The sequence below is a fragment of the Berghia stephanieae genome, chromosome 10 (genome assembly GCF_034508935.2).
Source record: "Berghia stephanieae isolate SIO BIC M18660-M18661 chromosome 10, UCSD_Bste_1.3, whole genome shotgun sequence".
NCBI lineage: Eukaryota > Metazoa > Mollusca > Gastropoda > Nudibranchia > Aeolidiidae > Berghia > Berghia stephanieae.
The window spans coordinates 11,320,323-11,342,822 of record NC_088369.1 but is presented as its reverse complement, the minus strand read 5'-3'; the positions used below and the strand labels follow the sequence as shown (position 1 = coordinate 11,342,822).

Below are 22,500 nucleotides of genomic sequence, written 5' to 3'. Positions count from 1 at the left end.
TCTGAGTCGTTATGCACTATTTATTTTGAATCAGTAGAGAGCATTGTCACACTTGTTTGACCTTTGTTATTTATGTTGTATTATCTTCATGATTTTGTAATCAACATGTCCATCGTTTTATCATATTATTGATAAAGGGAACTAAAATGTGATGTCAAAAAGCTGGTTCCATTCTCACTGGAAGTGTAAAAACATTCTTCCAGTGGACTGGATACATAGCTTGTGTAAAATGATCTTCTGGTTTCAGAGTGACGACATCTTATTTTCTAGTCTAAATATATGCTGGTCGCCAATAAATAACATTCATCCTCGCTCTTTTAGATCCCGTAATCCTAAGAACTTGCCGAAACATCCTGCTACTAAAATAGTTATGCCACATTTTGTTTTATTATTTAACCTTTTCAAATATTAGTCCTCCAAAGGGCTGGTTACATACACATTTCCAATGGTTTCGGAACCGGAAAAGTAGAGGTTTGACGTCACGACTGTTCTTTCTATTAGGCAGGATGGTGGCGTAATAAAAGCGTACCCACTTCCATGCGCTGTTCGAACCCATGTCGTGAGATGTTAGCAGTTTCATTATCGACTGTTAACTCGTGATAAAAATGAGTAACAAGATCTGTTACGATCTGACGAAAGCAAAGGCGACATTGAAAAAAATAACTGTTCACTCTACCATATTTCTCGTTGTTGATCGAACTCCCAGGTTTGAATGGCCTTTGTTGTTGTTGTTGCTGTTGCCAAATGAGAGTCATATCAATCAATGGACACGATCTTTATTAACTTTCCATGTGCTCGAGGTCATTGGTCACATTGGAAAGTGGACTCAAAATGACCCACATAGTGAAAAGTGTTCACAGTTTGAGAAATATCCAACGTTACAATTGGTCATTTTGCTCAGCATGACTCATGGGTATGTTTACAACTTTCATAAACAAAGAAGCGTGTTTAGATACATTGAGAAATGTCCAATAGTTGTACAGTAACAGATCATGTGATTGATGACTTGGTTGTACGAAAACATGAATAATATAGATCGCTCCCATTGAAGGTTCGCCCTTTACTAAGCATCAAACAATCAGAATATTTCCTGCCATTTACCCGTTTCGTCCCCTTGACTATATTATTTCCTGCGTAAAAGAAAAGACCTGAGATACCGACATGTCAAACACACAAAATTCGTCTGGCTCAGTGAGTATTTCTCAGAATATTTTTACACACTGATCCAGGAATGCACCTGACTACTCAATGCATTTTTTTTCAATCATCTGTGCTAAATTTGTGAGTGGTACTCAGGATCTGAGATAGTATGCACTTGGCTAAGAAGTTCACAACATTGCCATCCGGAAGTAAAACTGGCCAACACACAAACTGTGTGTAACCTTGAAGGTTTATAGTCTGGTTAATACAGTTTAGTGAGAAGTACTCATAAACGCGGATGGCAAAAACAATAACAAAGACATGAGTGACGTCATCTTCGAACTATCTTTACTACAGGTGATAGGCAAGCACTTAATGTGGTCTTTGGTTCACGGTCAGTGGCTGAGTTCAGGCCTTATTTTCATTTTTCGAGTCAAATATAAAACAACTTAAATGTTTATTCGACTAGTTAAAAAAAAAAAAATAAACGATAGCTGACGTAATTTTCAAAAGTATATGCACTATATCTATAATATGTGGATTGAAGAACTGAATGCTCATACTATAAGATAATAGTTAAAAAGGCATCCATGTCAATAGCTTGACAGGAATAGCAACAAGAGGTCACAGAGGAACCATCAATGGGCATGATCTATATTATCATTTCCATGTGCTCGAGGTCATTGGTCTCTTTGGAATATGTGCTCAAAGTAACCCACATAGTGAAAAGTGCTCACAGTTTTTGAAATATCTAACATCACGATTGGTCATTTCGTTCCGTTTGACACATGGGTATGTTTATAACTTTCATAAACAAAGCAGCGTGTTGATATTTCTGAGGAAATATCCAATCGTTGGACAGCAACAAACCATGTATGAATATAGATCGCTCCCATTGATAAGGCACCTTAACAACGCCATTTTCGCATCTCTTTTTCGTCCTTAGTGTTTTATTCATGTTTTATTTATTTGTTTATTTAATTATATATCAAGAGGAAACCTTATACGTTCACATTATCTGTCTTCCTTAATTAAATTCAAGATTCCAATCAATTTCATATTGTTATTTATCAATATTGCTCAGAAGCTTGATTTCATTTGAGCATTAACTTGAGCTTTTATATAGCGCAAAATCCACTAAACATGCTCTCAAATCGCTTTACAAGACGGGGTCCCTGACCAACAGCAACACATCACATATTAATAGAATGAGACAAGAAGCCTGTTAGGCGATATTATAATTTCTTTCGGAGAGAGACATAGCTGTTTACGGCCCGGTACTCATTTTACAGAATACGGTGAGAGAATGTGAGTAAAGATCCTTTTCTAAGGACTCAACTATGCGCCGAGCTAAGCTCGGACTCAGAAACTTCCGATTCGAAAGCGAGTGTCATGCCATAGACCACAGTAGAGAACATAATATATCAGCTAGTAAGTTGTTAGAGAAGGTGAGCAAAGATATGTGTTAACTTTTAACCAGTTAACTGCTGTACTCCGAAAAAAACAAAACAACAACACATATTAAAAAATTTGGCCAGAAAACTCGTCCTTCACATATCCATCGAATTAAAAGACCCTCACCCGGACATAAACTCACAAACCCGTGGCATCAAGGAAGACATCGTGAAGTTCCAAAGTTTGAGAGTTTTATTTTGCCAAGATGAGGGACATTTACAATCGATCGATATTTCCAGAGATAAAAATCCACGCTGTTACCGGTGGATTCTGTTTCCAATTTCAAACCCAACGACGTTGAATAATTGGCTTCAACAGTCATGACGTCACTTCCCTCGTATTGACGCATAGTAACTAAGTAACTGGCTCTAAACTATCGGAAGAATGGCGGACGCCCTTATGAAATATTTCTCCGACGAGCATAAAAGCGTATCAGGAGGGGAAAACAAACCATTATAAATCTGATTATGATTTGACTTTTACACATTCTGATCACAAGACATATGAAAAGTTCTCGCGAGCATGAAGAATAAAGAGTACCGATTTTCTTTGTTTAGAACCATGATGGTCGCTGATTGCTGGGTGACGTGACATCAGACTATTGAATCCAATTTCAAACCCAACAACGTTGAATTGGCTTCAACAGTCATCACGTCACTTCCCTCGTAATGACGCAAAGTAACTTAGTAACATGCTCTCAACTATCGGAACAATGGCGGACGCCCCTATGAAATATTTCTCCGACGAGCATAAAAGTGTATCAAGAGGAGAAAAACCTAAATATGATCATGTTTTAACTTTTATACATTTTGATCATATGACATGAAAAGTTCTAGCCAGCATGAATAATAAAAGTACCAAATTTCTTTGTTTAGAACCACGCTGCTCGTCGTTGCTGGGCGACGTGACATCAGACAATTGAATCCAATTAACACTCCAATGTTTAACTAGTGATCACTTCATATCCCAAGCCTTATTAATTAACTTTCCTCCTGTATGTTATTGATGCAAGTTAAAAACAAACAAACTCATAACATCCGCCAACACGATATAACGTGTCAACACACGAAACAATGTGTAACTTTTACCCTCTCCTTACCAGCCATAGGAAAATCGTCCCATTCGTTACGATCCAACCAGCACTTTTATCATTCTGTTTTTTTTTGTAAATCACACAATTTAAAGAACAATGTGTATTATAGCTATAAAAACGTGACACTTGTTGTTGAGTTCATTTTGCCGATCAATATCACGCATAGAAGATGTTGTTGCTTTTCTGTTTGAGTAAGCAAAAAAACTATTTTTGTGTTGGGTGGGTTTGAAATTTTGGGGTAAATTCTGAAAATGGCTGGTAAGGAAAGGTTAGACGTTGACAGTCTGATTAATACAATTTAGTGAGAAATGCTCATAAAAATGGCTTGCAAAGTAAGCGCTGAGTGCGCCAATTTCGTTCAAAGGTTTATTTGTTTTTTTTTTTTTTTTTTGCAATTGTTAATATAACTCATACATTAACATAGGATTTCCAATTGGATTCAATAGTCTGATGTCACGTCGCCCAGCAGCGGCGTCCATCGTGGTTCTAAACAAAGAAAATCGGTACTTTTTATTCTTCATGGTGGCTAGAACTTTTCATATGTCATGTGATCAGAATGTATAATTAAAAGTCAAAACATGATCAGATTTATAATGTTTTTCTCCTCTGGATATACTTTTATACTCGTCGGAGAAGTATTTATAAGGGCGTTCGCTATTTTCCCGATAGTTAGAACCAGTTGCTAAGTTACTATGCGTCATTACGACAGTTGAAGCTTATTAAGAGCTGAGTGACGCCAATGTCGTTCAATATATAGTTCAAAGGTTTATTTGTTTTATGCCATAATTGCCAATATAACTCATGCATTAAAATATGATTTCCAATTAACAAATATCCTTCAATTTGTTTTGGAGACGAAAGCAAATATTAGAGAGCGATGTATAGCTTCATATGCATTGTAAGAAAGGTGAGGCATCGTGAGACGCCAAAAGTACATGAACGGACTCTGAAACTACAAAAGCAATATCATTAAAAATAGTATATTATACGGACTCGTAAACTACAAAAGCAATATCATTAAAATTAGTATATTATACGGACTCGTAAACTACAAAAGCAATATCATTAAAATTAGTATATTATACGGACTCGTAAACTACAAAAGCAATATCATTAAAATTAGTATATTATACTACCCACCGCATCAAAATGGTTATAATATGTCGAGGTGATTTAGATGTTTAAAAAAGAAATGAAATAAAATGAAAATTGTGAGACACGAGTTTCATATTAGACTATATATTTTTAATATAAGTTATAATATACTTTCGTAAATTAACAACCCAAATAGAAAAAAATAAATAAATAAAACGAACACAAAAATACAAAACAAAAACAAAAGAAAAAAACAAAAATAAAAACAAAAAAAAAAAACAAACAAAACAAAATAAAATGAAAAACAAGCAAAAAACAACAACAAAAAACAAACAAACCAGACAAAATAAAATTGATCAAAAAAAATACAAACAAAAACAAACAAACAAAAAAAACAAAAAACAAAACAAAAAACAAAAAAAAAAACAAAAAAAAAAAACAAAAAACAAACAGCAAACAAATAAACAAGAAAGAACGTAACGAAAATTTGGTCTCGACTTGGGTAGTATTTGACTTAGCGATACCAGATTGATTTTATATTTTTAAAAATATGCAAAACAAGCCACAAAATAATGCCACTGAAAAAATGACCTCCAAGTATCACTTTTTCTGCTAAAATGGAAGCGTCAATACTGGGTGGGGTTCCTAACCTCCCATAGCGGGCAGGAGGTACACACTGTGTCTTCTATCCCCTTATATCTGTTTTCCAACATGCTTTCTATCTTTGTCTTGGAATGAAATTACTTGGTTTTTTTTCCTGCCCGAGTAGGAGTCCTGGCTGGGAGGGAAACAGTCAAATGCATAGTTATTGTTTTGGGAAATGATATTTTTTTCCTTGTAAATCATCTCTCTGTTATGTATTATTGCATGTGTTATTTTAAATGTATAATGTAAGTATTTGAGTGTGTTCCTCTTTGTTGGATTTTGTGCTTGTGTCCGGATAAGACTTATAGGTGATCTCAAACTAAGTACACTGGTGGTATGCTCTTGGATTCTACATCTGATCCCTATTTGTTCCCAGTTCCCCTTTGTCTTACTTTCTCTTGAGTGTTTTAATTGTAATTCTAGAACTTTTTACTATCCCATTTTCTTCCTTTTTACTGGCGCTGATATAACCTAAATGTGTTGCAAGCGCCGTAAAACCCTTAAAAACAAACAAAAACAGAAACGTCAATAAAGATTAATTTTTACATCCCAAGAGTATTATCTTGATCTAAGTAAAATTTCACTTCCTGCCCGTTATAGGATGAGAAATTGTGTATCTTGTGATATCGGTATTAATTTATCAATATATGGAATTTTGTAATTTGACAAATAATTTGTAAACATTTAAAAATGCCAAAATGTCTAACCGAATTTTCCAATGCCAAAGATCTATTAAAAAAACTCCCATTATGGAGCCGAAGTTTATCCCGGTTTCTACATCGTTAAACGGAAAATAACTATAGTTTGCTACCATTTGGATTGGATTATAGTCTATCGCAAAATATTCTCGTGACCTAACCTAGAACGAATCCCGGTTCTTTTGATGTGTGAAGCGAGTACTCTACCGAGTTATTTGGGACTCCCTTTCCAAAGATTGGTACAAACACATCAATGATTGCAATAGGCTTCAACAGTCGTGACGTCACTTCCCTCGTAATGACGCATAGTAACTGGTTCTAAACTATCGAAACAATGACGGACGCCCTTATGAAATACTTCTCCGACGAGCATAAAAGTGTATCCAGAGGAGAAAAACATTATAAATCTCATCATGTTTTGACTTTTATACATTCTGATCGCATAACATGTAAAAAAGTTCTAGCCAGCATGAAGAATAAAAAGTACCGATTTTCTCTGTTTAGAACCAAGCTGCTCGTTGCTGGGCGGACGTGACATCAGACTATTGAATCCTATTAATTGGTTAGATTCAAATTATTTGTTTACTTTATACCAAGCCAATGATAGACACACACGGTTACTGTTTTCTTGCTCATTGTCCACAGATTACTGTCTCCATCTCGATGTAGTTCTCGAAGATTCCACTCAATAACCAAGTCTAGGGGATTTGACAACACTGGGACATGATCTGATTCTATCCGTCCAATTGTTCTATCAAGATTGAGTCCAAGAAACGAAGCAGCGATTGGATAATATAACCCATTAACAAAGCAAATTTTTGAAGTCTGTTCTGAAAGCAGGGGAGAAATGAAGACATAAATAAGATAGCACACAGTTTATAAGAAATGACAAAAAACTACATGGCTAAGATATGCTCAAATTAAATCCCAAATCAAAATCGCAACAATTTGTCTATTCCAGAAGTGCAGGCGTGATCTTTTCCCCAAGAAATGACAGCTGAGTTCTCAAATCGATGGTGAAATAATGCTCAGAAGCACAAATAAATTACGTCAAAAATTGAATTTTTATGACCAAGAGGTTCAGTGGGCGGAGACGAGCACCAAGCGGAGGGGGTTGGGATGACTGATTTGTGACTATTGAAACTAACTCGCTTTCAATATAAAGGATTGTGTTAATTGGCTAGAGCAACTATTAAAACACTTGCAGAATTACATATCAAGTTTCCAGTTTGACCTAGTTTAAATTACCAAGATTCTAGATTGACCTAGTCACAATTATCAAGATTCTAGATTGACCTAGTCAGAATTATCAAGTTTCTTGTTTGACTTAATTTGAATAATAATGTTTCTAGTTTGACCTTATAAATATCAAGTTTCTAGTTTGACCTAGTGTCAATTATCAAGTTTGCAGTGCGACCCAGTCCGACATATCAAATTCTAGTTTGATATAGTCCGAATATCAAGTTTCCAGTGTTGACCTAGTCCATACCATTAGACAACTTCACAAGCAGACAGAGAATTAGTTCTTCATCCACGGCCTCAAAATGGTGCTGACAAGCGCCCTCGTCTTTTTCTACTTTCGAGATTTCGTTAATTTTCTCCTGGACTGGACGCTACTTCAGTATGAGGTATGAGAACATATTTATTATACTAGTCTCTCTCACCCCCGCCCCCCCCCCCCCCCTTCTCTCTCTCTCTCTAACTCCTATCCATATCTCTCTCTTTCTTCTTTATATCTCCCTCTCCCTTTCTCTTTCATTCTCAGCCCTCAACTATCTTTTTGTCCTATCCTCTAGACAATCATTATTATTCTATGGTTACTTACCTAAAATATATGATTAATTAATTAATTGATTGATCAGTTGGTCTGTTACCCGAATTCTATATCTCTCTCTCTCTCTCTCTCTCTCTCTCTCTCTCTCTCTCTTTATCTCTCTCTCTCTCTATCTATCTATCTATCTATATATCTATCTATCTATTATTGTAATATTTACTACGATATTGGAGTCAGTCTACATTGATGTTTCAGGCTTTTCTATTACATGAGTTTGGTTTGTAGTGTGTTGTTATACCATATTTGTATCCAACACGATTCAATATCTATCTATCTATCTATCTATCTATCTATCTATCTACCTACTTACCTACCTACCTACCCACCTACCTACTTACCTATCTACCTACCTACCTACCTACTTACCGATCTATTTATCTATCTATCTCTCTGTCTGTTTGTGTATCTATCTCTCTATCTCTCTATCTATTTATCTATCTATCTGTCTAGTAATATATCTATTTATATCAATTCATTTACTCACTTATCAACCCATCCATTCATCCGTCCACCCAACTATACATCCTTCCATTCATTCGCCCATCTATCCATCCATACACCAATCCATCAATGCATCACTTAACCTACTCATCCATCCATCGATCCATCCATCCGCTCGTCCATCAGTTCATCAGTCCATCCATCCATCCATCCATCCATCCGTCCGTTTACAGTCTATGGGTCACACAGTATAACCTAAGGCGTTGCTGCAATGACCGAGAAAATCTCGATTAATTTGGTACTGGTGTAACGTCTAAACAACAAAAACAGATAATGTTCGCAGTGTTTCATTTATCGTTTTGTTGATAAAGGGGAAACCCGAAACGTCCACATTATCTGTTTTCGTTATTAAATTGAAGCTTCAATTCAAATTCCTATTGTTATTTATTTCTTAGAGCTCCAAACAGCAACCTTTTCATGACTCATGCAAGGAGACACTCAAGAACGATAACTGCTGTCGCGTTCACTTGTATTTATTTGGTTATCTCCCCTAACCTTTATGTCGATCTCTTGCGAATAGCGGTTTGAAACTTTCCGCTAATACACATTAATCAATAAATATGTGATACACTACATCAAATCCGCATTATATCGGGGAAAGGGGGGGGGGGGGGGGGGGTTAGATGAAAAACATTGAATTATTCATGCTATGCTATTAGGTAAAATACTCACAACATCTTCAGCCGGATATAAAGAACCAACACACCGAACTACGTGTAACCTGAAACGTTTATAGTCTGATTTAAAGAATTTAGTGAGAACTACTATTAAAAATGGCTGGCTATAACAAAAACAAAAAGCTGAGTGACGTCAATATCGTTCCTTCTCCAGTAAAATCACATTTTACTATTTAATTTTACCCAGAAAGCCCGTGTCTCCCTTTGTCTGTTTTCTGAGTTGATCTGTTTTTGTCTTAGAATGGGATTACTTGGTTTTGTCCTGACCCTTGGCGGAGTCCTTGGCTGGGAGAGAAACAGTTAATGGTGTTGATATTGGGAGATGATATTATTTTTTTTTCTTAAATCGTCTCTCTGTTATATTTTTTTTAGTTTGCATAAATTATGATTTATTAACATTTGAGTGTATTCTTCTTAGTGGGATTCTGTGCTTATGTCTAGTTAAGACTTTTAGGTGATCTTAAAGAAAATACACCGATAGATAGTTCGAAGGTGGTCTTTGTTATTGTTTTTTGCCATCCCCGTTTATGAGTAAAACTCACTGAACTGTATTAACCCGACAATAATTGTTCATGGATACACACAGTTTTATGTGTTGGTCCGTTATACTTCCGGATGACAATGTTATGAGCTTCTTAGCCAAGCGCATACTATCTATAGTGTGCTCTTGGAATCCACATATATTCCCTATTTGAACCAGTAAACTTTGTCTTACTTTTTCTCGTGTACTTTCAATTAATTGTTAATCTAGAATTCTTTGACTATCCCATTTTCAACCTTTTTACTGGCGTTAATATGACCCACAAGTGTCGACGAAAGCGCCGTAAAATAGTCCCTCAGAGCCATTCGCCCATGTATCCGGAGCTTATCCCGGTTTCTATAGCGTGAAATGGACAATTGCTTGCTACCCTTTTGATAGGACGCTAGTCTATCGCAAGGTACTTTCTGCCAGATATAACAGACACAGCTACCCAATTACTGCTGGGTAGACAGGGGAACAAAAAATAAAATCTAGACTTCACCCGGAATTGATCTTTGTCCCTTTGCATGCGCAGCGAGTGCTCTACCAACTGAGCTATCAGGATCCCCAAAAGTGGCGTAAAACTCTTAAAAACAAAACAAAACAAAACAAAACAGAAAGCCCGAGTAGTGATGCTCTCTTTCTAAAAACCACCCGGGCATAAAACATAAAATGTAAGTATAAGCAATTGACCCAAATTTCATTGGCATAGGTTTTGACTTAAATATTCCAACTGGATTTGGCCCAGATTTAACAATAAATTGTTTTAAATGAGCTGCTTATTATAACGAAGGCAAACTGTACACATACACACATACAAGTGAAAATAGACAAATGTTACAAAGAAAATTGCTCAATATATTAATATTAATTAAATTAATATTGTTGTCTGTTGTGTTACTGAGGAATGGTTTTTAGCCCGAAACATTCTCTGATTTAGTGTTTGGTTCTTTTTTTTTTCATCTTTGTTTATTACTTTTTACAGTCCATAGGTTCTAGCAAAAATTAGTATCACTGTGACACTTTATCTGTTTGGTGCTTTTCTACCAGACTTATTGCTATAGATAGTATGCGCTTGGCTAAGAAGCTCACAACATTGCCATCCGGAAGTAAAACAGACGAACACAGAAAACTATGGGTAACCATTAACGTTTATATTCTGGTTAATACAGTTTAGTGAGAATTACTCATAAACGCGGATGGCAAAATAAAAAACAATAACAAAGGCCTGAGTGACGTCATCATCGTTCTATCTATAGAAGGAACGAAGTTGACGTCACTCAGCTCTTTATTTTAGTTCTAGATAAAGATCTGAACAAGTGTGTATGAAAGATGCATTTATTGTTCAGATCTTTATCCTATACGGGTACATATACACATGTCTGCTCCTTAATTTCTTTAATTTGATATTTGTTCTAGACAGCCTGTTAGTGATTAAAAAAAAATAAAAATGATATCTTTTCCAGCACGACATCATAAGACATTGTCGCCTAGGCATTCCGCGAAGGAATATAGATAACTCATCAAACAAGATGTCTGATGTCAACAGGAATCACCCATGTTGTCCAAGTGAGCAAATTGGGGGGGGGGGGGGGGGGTTAATAATCTTACTCAAGGAAAAAAAACGAAAGTGCCTGTTAGTGATAAGTACTCAGTAAATCATCCATATCAAGCAGATTATAAACGTTAAAGATAACACCGGGGACAGCGATTCATGTTTTCATGTTAGTCTCCAGTTACACACACAATTATTTGTCTGTGCTGCTGCTTGTGTATTAAATTTGGCCGACGGATACTGTGAGTATTTTACCTAAACACATAGCATCAATACCATTCATCCTTCCAATACCGTCTGATTCCTCTTAGCACCCAGCAGGGATTCAACAGATTGGTCAGTGAGACCGTAGCCCTTGTTGTATACTCATAGCCTGACACCGATTTAAAAGATTATGTCAAAAGACAAGTCTTTGGCCTCATAAAACAAAAAAAAAATAAATGTTGCTGTTGACCAGGGATCCCTTGTAAAGCGCTTTGAGCACATTTAGTGGATATTGCGCTCAATTTTTTTTTTACTGCCACCAATGCTGCCCTCTGTCGCCTGCTTTGCCGTTTCAAGTTGATTCAGGACTCCGTCTACTATTTCCTTCATGTCATTATTATGATACACATGTGTGTGAATTCGCTTGAACAGTCGCAACGTCACTTCCCTCGTAATGACGCATGGTAACTTAGTAACTGGCTCTAAACTATCGGATAAATGGCGGACGCCTTATGAAATATTTCTCCGTCGAGCATAAAAGCGTATCCTGAGGAAAAAAACAAACATTATAAATCTGATCATGTTTTGACTTTTACACATTCTGATCACAAGACATGTGAAAAGTTCTAGCCAGCATGAAGAATAAAAAGTAACGATTTTCTTTGTTTAGAACCACGATGGCCTCCGTTGCTGGGCGACGTGACAAAGACTATTGAATCCAATTCTCTGACTGATATTTTAAGTGTGGTTAAACAATGCCATGCCATCACTGTGACATTGGTCAGTGGAAAGGAGCTCATGTTACATCCTTTGACACGACCGTACTTTTGAGAGTTACATAGGATTAGTATTATTCTAATAGAAAAAGTAGTCCTTCAGAGCCATTAGGACTATGGAGCCGGAGTTTATCCCGGTTTCAATAGCGTGGAAAACGGACCATAGCAATTGCTTGCTACCCTTTAGATAGGACTCTAGCCTATCGCAAAATACTTCCCGCCGGATCTAACTGACCCAGCTATCCAATGACTGCTGGGTGGACGGGGGGTGGGGGGGGGGGTGTCAGAAAAAAATATCGACTGCACCCCGGATCGATCTCGGTCCCTTTGATTGTGAAACGAGTGCTCTAACAACTGAGCTATCGGGATCCCCCCCCCCCCCCTTATTCTCATATAAAGGGATAGGAAATGTTTTGTAAGTATGGACGGGGTGAAATTGTGTGGCCGCAAATAGGTAAAGACAATGATTGAGAAACTCGAAGCCTAGCGTTATGTTGTTGGATAGCGTAGGTACTTTACAAAATTTAAATTGAGATAGTAGGGAGCAGGCACTGGTGTAAGATAAAAATAAAAATGGAGCTACTCGTCCTAATGTTTTCGTCCTCATCCTCTCGCGTTCAATGTTTGTGTTGTGTGATACAAGCGAGGGTTCATATGAAGAATTATAGGCAGAACAATTATCCCATTTATCGGGTAGTAGTAGTAGTAGTAGTAGTAGTAGTAGTAGTAGTAGTAGTAGTAGTAGTAGTAGTAGTAGTAGTAGTAGTAGTAGTAGCGTATGGCTACACCTCCAAATGTATTTCGTCAACCCAGCTTCTAAAGTCTTCCTCCGCCCTAAGGATGGTTTCGTAGCCACCTTCAAATTTAATGACTGGACAGTGGCGGACGATGTGATCGCTGGTCTCTGGGGCTGCCTGACATTTCTGGCAGGTATCACTCTTTCCAAGTTTCCATCTGCACAGATTAGATGCAGTTCTGCCATGTCCAGTTAAGAGGCGGTTTGAGGAAATCCAGTATTTCCTGGCGTTATTGAATGCATAGCAGGCACTCTTTTTTAGCATTTTTCTATCGGGTAACCTCCGTGGTGTAAAGGTTGCACGTCTGACTGGTAATCAGGAAGTCTGAGGTTCGATTCCCAGTCAAGGAAGACTGACTTTTGGGATTTTTTTTTTCTTCTTTTTTGTTCTTTTCTATCTTGTTTTGTATCGCCCGGTTTTATACACACTTTTTCAGATGTTTATTTTATAAAATAAAAGCCCACTCATCATCTATGTTATGATTGCGTACCTGACTACAGGCAGTGATGGATGTTGTAAGAGTACTAGGGCAGAAAGGAACCTCAACAAGTGACTTATCTCTTTCCTTATCGGCCATTTTCCGGATTATCCCCAAAACTTACACCCAACCTATACAAAAAATAGATTTATTTCACTCAAACACAAAGTCTGATAGTTCTTGCTATACATATTTATTTCTGCTAAACGAGCTCTTCAACACAGTGTTAATATAATTTAACTATAGCAAACATTTTTGTTCAAATATTATGAAGTACAAAAGAAATTAGAATGAGAGAAATGCTGGCTGCATCGTAACGAATGATCGATTTTCATATGGGTGGTAAGGAGAGGGTTAATACGTGTACTTTATGAAATAAAAATATGGCGTCTTATAACCTGCCGGTCGATATAATATGGAATATAGTTAAGCCCAAAGAGCATGGGGAATCCTCGGAAATTAATTATCAATATTTATGGTGATCTCAATTTTTTTATTCATCAATTCTGTAAGCTGTGAGAAAACGGATAAAATGCTATAAAATATCATTTCATAATAATATGAGTTTGCCACGGTTTTGGACCGAAGCTCAAACCCGCTATTTGTCGGACTCGTGAAATCCAGTATATAGATAGTATGCGGTTGGCTAAGAAGCTCACAGCATTTCCATCCGGAAGTATAACAGACCAACACACAAAACTATGTGTAAACTTAAACGTTTATAGTCTGGTTAATACAGCTTAGTGAGAATTACTCATAAACGCGGATGGCAAAAAACAATAACAAAGACATGAGTTACGTCAACTTCGATCTATCTATATTTGAAGCTAATTCTTTGTATAGGCAAAAAAAAAAAAAAAAATACCCTTCCCCCCCCCAAGAATAAAAAATGAAAAACATTAAATAATTGAGCTTTTATCTATCGCAATATCCACTAGACGTGCTCAAACCGCTTTACAAGGGGTCCTCAGCCAACAGTATAATAACTTAACATGTAGGACGAGACGTGATGTATGTAAGGCGATATTACATTCTTTATTTTTTCCCCGACAGATACAACACTGTCAACGACAGCCAGCTGGGTAGGGTTCCTGACCTCCCATAGCGGGCAGGGGGGTACATACTGTGTCTTCTATCCCCCTATATCTGTTTTCCAACATGCTTTCTGTCTTTGTCTTGGAATGAGATTACTTGGTTTTGTCCTGTCCCTGGCCGGAGTCCTAGCTGGGAGGGAAACAGTAAAATGCATAGTTATTGTTTTGGGAGATGATATTTTTTTCCTTGTAAATCATCTCTCTGTTATGTATTTTATTGTATTTGTTGTTTTGAATGTATAATGTAGGCAGTTGAGTATATTCCTCTTTGTTGGATTTTGTGCTTGTGTCCAGATGAGACTTATAGGTGATCTCAAAGTAAGTACATTGGCGGTGTGCTCTTGGAATCTACATATGATCCCTATTTGTTCCCAGTTCCCCTTTGTCTTACTTTCTCTTGGGTGCTTTAATTGTAATTCTAGAACTTTTTACTATCCCATTTTCTTCCTTTTTACTGGCACTGATATAACCTAAATGTGTTGCAAGCGCCATAAAACCCTTTAAAAAAAACACACACAAACAACGACAACCAGGTACTCATTTCACACCTCAGGTGAGAAAATATGAGGAAAAAGCCTTTTTCCAAGGACTCAACCATTCGTGGCATAGAGCGTGACTCGAACCTTTGACCTAAGAATTCAGGCCCTAAGACGTGTGTCATATCACTAGACCACAGACATAGCCGCACAAAGAGACACATTTTATTACCAATCAAATCCTGAAAGGGTGTAGCTGGCACATACTCCGACGGCGCAGAATGTTTTTTTTTTTAAATACAAGAAAAGCATCGTATAAAAAAAAAAATCAACATTCCCCGACTGATCTTTGAACCTCAGACCTCCCAATTACCTGTAGCCTGGTTCAAACCCGGACCTGCTAATATTTGCACATTGGCTCCTATCGACTTGTACATATAGATAGAATGCGCTTGGCCAAGGAGTTCACAACATTGCCATCCGGAAGTATAACGGACCAACACACAAACTCTGTGTAACCATGAACGTTTAGAGTCAGGTTAATACAGTTTAGTGAGAACAACTCACAAACGCGGATGGCAAAAACAATAACAAAGGACTGAGTGACGTCATCTTCGAACTATCTATAATGTACATGTCTGACATCCGAAGGCAATGGTGGGCCAATGTGCGGCTATGTGGTCTAGTGGTATGACACTCGCTTTCGGATCGGGAGGTCCTGGGTTCGAGCCTCGCGCTCGGCGCATAGTTGAGTCCTTGGAAAAGGCTCTTTACTCACATTCTCTCACAGTACTCAGGTTTAAAATGAGTACCTGGCCGTTAACAGCGTGGTCTTTGTCCGAAAAATTGTAATATCGCCTAGCAGGCGCCATCTCTCGTCCTACATGTTAAATGTTGCTGTTGACCAGGGACCCCTTGTAAAGCGCTTTGAGCACATTTAGTGGATATTGCCCTATATAAAGCTCAATTTTAAATTATTTTTTTAAATTGTTGAATTGGACAATATTTTGTGTCATTTTGTTGTTGTTGAGATTTCCATCACAGCAATGAGCCCATAATGAATTGGGTTATCAGACCTGAAAATATGTGCACATCGGCTCCTGCCGATGGTTTTTTGTTTGTTTTTGACTCGGAGCTAAAACCATTTAAAAAAAAAGTTTTTATGTTCAAAATTTTACCACAATAAATACTACTATTTTCAACAGCAATCAAATAAAACAAGTTCCTTCTCGCTAATAATTGACAATGGAAGTAGGCCGTAAATAATGCGTTGAAAAGGTCAACGAGTAGGTCGTTGATTTTAACTATAATTACTACTACTACTACTACGATTGTGCTATATGGCAGAATTTGTCATTATGTTGTAGGGTTGAAAGGTCAAATGGCACAGATTAAGCTCGTTTCCTCTAGGTACCCTATAATTATTTCTTTAGAGCTCATAATTTGCTGTTTTATTGTTGTTGTTTTTTTTATTTTTTTATTATTTTTTTGTTGTTGTTTGTTTGTTTGTTTGTTTTTTTTTGGTCTTTATTATAATGTGTTTCTTTAAAAAAAATAGAATATGAATATTTTTGGTTAAGTTGGAAGGAAATTTTTAAAAAAATGATAATAATAATAATACACCTAAATACTACTCTAACTTCTCTGTCTCTTCATCTAAACATTGTGTGTATGGAAATATTATTAGATAAAGAACTGATAATAGGCGGACATATTCACGAAGGCGTGACCGTTATTGTCACAATTCCCACAGGTCGTCCGCTGCTCCTCCCACGTGGGTTTTTTTTCCTTGGTTGCTTTAGCTACACCCTATGTTATTCTAACTGTTCTGTGATGGAACGAGAAACCCGTTCAAGATTATAGAAAGACGAACACAAAACGTGCGCACCTCTTCATTTGGTATCTTGTCGTATGCGTATCGTATTGCTTAAGAGTTTAGAGCTAATTGACTTTAAAAACACCGTAAATGTTCTGTGTACCTTTCATGTATAGATAACATTGTTCAAAGTTGCATCATTCGTGTTGGATTTAATGTGCTCGTAGATAGATAGACCAATCATTTACGAAGTACATGTTTCACGTTATTTTTATGGTTTGGTTATGCTATTTAACCAGTTAACTGGCCTGTATTATGGAAAAGCAAGTATTTAAAAATTTGTCCAGAAAACAAGTCCTTCAAAATATCGATTGAATTAAATTACCCTCACATTGGCTAAAACTCTCAAACCTGGGACTATAAGAGAGATCTCGCGAGGTCTCAGGTTTGAGCGTTTTTGACGAGATGGGAGTCATTTAAATCAATCGATATTTGCAGGACGAGTTTTCTGGCCAAGTTTTTAAATAAGAGTTTTTTATCCAGAGAACGGCAATTTATTGGTTACGTGTAAAAGTTCATATTAAAACTTGACACTAATCAAATGATAACATTAATAATGTGAGTGTGTAAATTAATTCAAAAAGGAATATAATTTAGTTTCACAACTCATTTCATTTGACTGAAGGAGACATCATGTCATATTGCTGTATATTCTTCGAACTGCTGGACTTGTTAATTCTCTACCGTTTTGAGTTAAAAATTATTTTAACCCTCTCCTTACCACCTATTGGAAAATCGTCACATTTGTTACGATTCAACTGTCACTTTTCTCATTAAGATTTCTCTTCTTTTTGCTATAGCTATAAAAAACTTGACATTCTGTAATAGAGCCTATATTGTCGAACAATATTATGCATAGAATGTACTTGTTGCTTTTTCTGTTTGAGTAAGAAATGTCTGTTTTTGTGTTGGGCGGGTGTCAAGCTTTGGGGAAAATTCTGAAAAAATGGCTGGTAAGGAGAGGGTTAAAACATTATATTTATAATCTGATAATAAGATTCAATATTTTTATATGAAACTAAAAGTGCGTTGCAGCATTGGCGTCTTAGCGTTTCCTACCGTGTCCCGTCTTGTAACACATTGTATGCGACTTTGGGGATGGCCAATAATTATGGGGGGAGGTTAAAAATAAATACGATATTCTAAGTCTTTGGGAAAGGCATTTTACATTCATTAACTCACTCAACCCTAACACCGAGTATATCCGTAGTATACCCGGGTTTACTTTTACCCATGCCTATTTATTACATTTTTATGAAACAAATTATAGGCGTAGAAGCAAACTAATGTTCTTAATTTTTACATGTTAATGGCAGTTGAATAAAATTATCTATGTGCATGCTCATTTTTAATACATTTTTTTCCAATTTTGAAAAGTTGCAAAAATCTCTAGGATTGAGTGAGTTAACCCACTCAATTCATTCAGATGTGAATAAGGAAACAGGATTGGACGGCTATCGACCTAAATGGGACATTGGATCCATAATATTACTGTCCTTCTTTGATATAAATTATCCAGCAATATATTTTTGAGCTTGGTGGACCTAAGGGATCGCACTACATAAACGTCGACATGTATTTAAATATATTATTACATTATTGTTTTGGAACAACTCGTATATTTAGAAGGGATGTGAACAACTCAAAGAATGTTTTATAAGCGGTCTAACACATGCTCGTCCTTCTTTCGCTTTTAGATTTTTACCCTAACCAATCCAAATGATTTTTTTTTGGAACGGTTTTGCAATATATGTTGTGTTTTGATTGGTTGGAATATTAGGACAGTAAGATTAGATGCCGGCGATTGATATTCTCTTCCTCCTCATCGCTCTGCTCCTCCTTTTCCCTCTTCTTGTCCTCTTTCTCCCCCTCCTTCTCCTCCTCTATTGTCATCCTCCTCCTCCACTCTGCCTCCTCCTCCTTCTCCTCCTCCTCCCCCTCCTCCTCCTCCACTCCGCCTCCTCCTCCTTCTCCTCCTCCCCCTCCTCCTTCCCCTCCTCCTCCTGCTCCTCTTCCTCCTCCTTCTTCTTCTCCTCTAATTTCTCCTTTTCCACCCCATTCTACCCCCCTACTACTCTCCCATCAATATAAACCTACCCATTCATTTCCCACGGGTTTGACCTTTGCCTTAGTAATCAACAAACAATTTCATTGACGGCGATAGCTTTCTCAAAGGTGCTAAATTTCTCGCTTGAAGGGACGCATAACAAATATTATTCGTCACCTTCTACAACGGAAATCCTTTTACAGGATTTGCCCTTGATTTGGTCCACATTGAATCTTTTCCTTTTAATATCCCACTACTCAAATGCCTTTCTTTGTGGATGGTCAGCCATCCCTCCTGTTGAAAGGAGAATACACACTAGGACGTCTTCAGCCATCAGATTTTGCCAGGACTTGTAGATCGACTGCTCGGAGAATTCTATTTTCTTTCTCGCATTTTTCTATTATTTATTATTTCAAAGATAAAGCTTTTGAGATGCCCCTGTACGAAATAAACAGCCACCACTTTTCTATCGATGTTATGCTTTTAAGTAAAATATTCACAACATTCGCCAGCCGGACATAACGTACATTTACACAAAATTATATGAAACCTTTAACATTTATAGGCTGTATGATAGAATTTAATGAGAACTAATAATTAAAATAGCTGTCGATAAAAAAAAAAAAAAAACAGAGATGAGGGACGTCAATTTCTTTCCTTCTTCTGTACTCTGATGAAACAAAAAAATATTTCCTTATATATTATGGGTTCATTGTTGTAAAAGAAATATTTTTAAAATGTCACAAAATATTGTCCACTTCAACAATATTAAACTAGGCCCATACTTGCGTTCGGATATCAGACCTGCTAATATGTACACGTTGATGTGCCCATCGACTCAAACGGGTAAAATATTGATGTAGACCAGATGACAAAAAGTGAATTTAAAGTCAACGTGGTCAGAATTTTGAATTGTTTTTTTTTTTAGTTTTTCTCATCTTAAAAAATTGTATTGATATTTATTTCTTCATCAACTCCAGTGACACGACGCGGCCGAAGTCTCGTGATGTTGACCACAAATTTATTCAATATCCAATATCTGAATCACCCGACAAAATACTGGTTAGAGAAAATGTGTTACATATTATCTTATCTACTATAAATTATAATTCTTTCATATTAATGCTATGCGTCTACGTAAAATAAAAGCAAACTCATAACAATGCCAGCCGGACATTCTGTACCAACACACAAAAATATGTATCACCTTTTATTAAACATTTATAATCTGTTTGATAGAATCTAGAGAGAACCACTCATAAACATGGCTGGCTAAAAACAATAACAAAAAGCTGAGTGGCGTCAATTTTGTTCCATCTATAATATTGATATTTACAATTTTTCATTGAAGGTTTTGAACTTTTCACATTTAATTTTAACTGAGGAATTACTACCAACGTGCCATTCTCTTTGTAGATGTTTCGGCCTTATTTTGTACTATCCCCCCCCCCTCCCCCTTCCAAACCACCACCACCCCCTAAAAAAAAAAGAAATAGAAAGAAAAGGAAAAAAAACCCACTGCACTCGTTAAAACGTCACCTAATGGAAAGACAAATATTAGTATTATTCTTATTACCACCATCAAAGGAAGAAGACAAAGCTTTTTGGTCCGCTCTGCATGGGTGATTGGATGTGTGTGCAATGTTTCGTAACAAAGAGATTCTTTGAAGTCAAGATACGTAATATATTATGTTTAATTCAGAAAAGTGAGTGGAGCAGGCACTTATGTTGGTAACAACAAGATATGAAGTGAGTAGAAAAGTGCCAGAAGACAATAGAGAATAAATTTTTTTATTTTTTTTCGCGGCGGTGGTGGGGTTTGAACCTGCGACCTTATTGGTACGACAACTCCGCCTGGCAGGTGAGAGCGTGGCTCTACCGTGTGAGCTATCCACGATACCCCATACACCGGAGCATACTCAGTGTCTCAATCGTTTCTATGTTATATGTTTGTGTTGAGAATATTGGCTATTAAGCTTAACTGCTGGTCAAAATTACTTCGCGATGGTGGTTTGCGAACGAATCGGCGGTCTCAAGAAGTGGGTGAGAGAGGGATCTAGAAATGACTTGGGTTGGAAACGAATATTTTTGTGTTCGTGGATAGCTCACACGGTAGAGCCACGCTCTCACCTGCCAGGCGGAGTTGTACCAATAAGGTCGCAGGTTCAAACCCCACCACCGCCGCGAAAATTTTTTTTATTCTCTATTGTCTTCTGACAATATATTATGTTGTCTGACTCGGTGGCTGAGCGTTTCGGTGTCTCCTCTTGGCAGTGACAATGGAGATGATCTATAGATTGTATGAAGTTGACGTCACTCAGGTCTTTGTTATTGCTTTTTGACATCCGCGTTTATGAGTAATGTTCATTAAACTGTATTAACCAGACGATAAACGTTCAAGGATACACATAGTATTGTGTGTTGGTCCGTTATACTTCCGGATGGCAATATTGTGCCCGAAAATGACTCTCATATTGAAAAATTTTCACAGTTTGAGAAATATCCAACATCACAATTGTTCATTTCGCTCAGCGTGACTCGTGGGTATGTTTACGACTTTTATAAACAAAGCAGCGTGTTTAGATACATTGAGAAATGTCCAATTGTTGTATAGCAACAAATCATATGATTAATGACCAGGTTGGACGAAAACATGAATAAAGATAGCTCCCATTGGTGGTTGACAGTGATTGTGGAGAACCATGGTCCCGATTTTGTGTCTTTGGATAAGCATGATACTTAGCACTCATTATCCCACTCGACTCTTATGTCAATGAGTACCTGGCTAATATATATGATATTCACCCATCAATAGACACTTAGATACCCACGCAGAGTTTTTACAATCATAGCATGATATCTAAAAGGAGCTGGGAAGTGACAGAGGGCAATAAATAGAGAATAAAAACAACCGCGGTGATTTGGAGTTTGAACCCAAGACTTGACTGGTACGGTATCGTGGCCCCCTTCGCCTGGCTACCAGAGGGATGTCATCCGTATTTTTTTTCTTTTCTTTTGTGTTTTTTAAAATATAGATAGTTCGTAGATGACGTCACTCAGGTCTTTGTTATTGTTTTTTTTTGCCATCCGCGTTTATGAGTAATGCTCACTGAACTGTATTAACCCGACTATAACCGTTCATAGATACACCCAGTTTTGTATGTTGGTCCGTTATACTTCCGGATGGCAATGTTATGAGCTCCTTAGCCAAGCGCATACTATCTATAATTATATTATCACTGGAAATATAAGATTGAGAGTGAATAATTTTACTGGGGAAAGCCATGGAAATGCGATTCACAAAATGTTCCTTGTATGTTAAAATTGACATAGTTAATCTTTTTTTTTTTTCAATTTTTTTTTTTGGTTTTGTTTCGTTTTTATATAATTATACTATTATCACTGAAAATATAAGATTGAGAGTGAATGATTTTACTGGACAAAGCCATGGATTTGCCATTAACAAAAATTTGCCTTGTATCTAAAATATACATAATTAATCTTTTCTCCCACCCCATCCTCCCCGCCCGTCTTACATA

General features: G+C 36.9%; 1 protein-coding gene across 4 annotated transcripts in view; it reads left to right on the top strand.

Moving 5' to 3' along the window:
* LOC144980502 (uncharacterized) overlaps positions 1-22,500 on the top strand; it is a 136,668-nt gene that overhangs the window by 1,119 nt on the left and 113,049 nt on the right. For 2 of the 4 annotated variants that reach the window (XM_078928133.1, XM_078928132.1), the window contains exon 2: positions 6,772-7,754. In XM_078928133.1, the coding sequence (XP_078784259.1) occupies positions 7,671-7,754 (84 nt within the window). In that variant the 5' untranslated portion in view covers positions 6,772-7,670. Of the gene's footprint in view, positions 1-6,771; positions 7,755-16,884; positions 16,938-16,984; positions 17,001-22,500 lie in introns of those variants that run through there. The other 2 variants (XM_078928127.1, XM_078928130.1) reach the window with 2 other exon arrangements.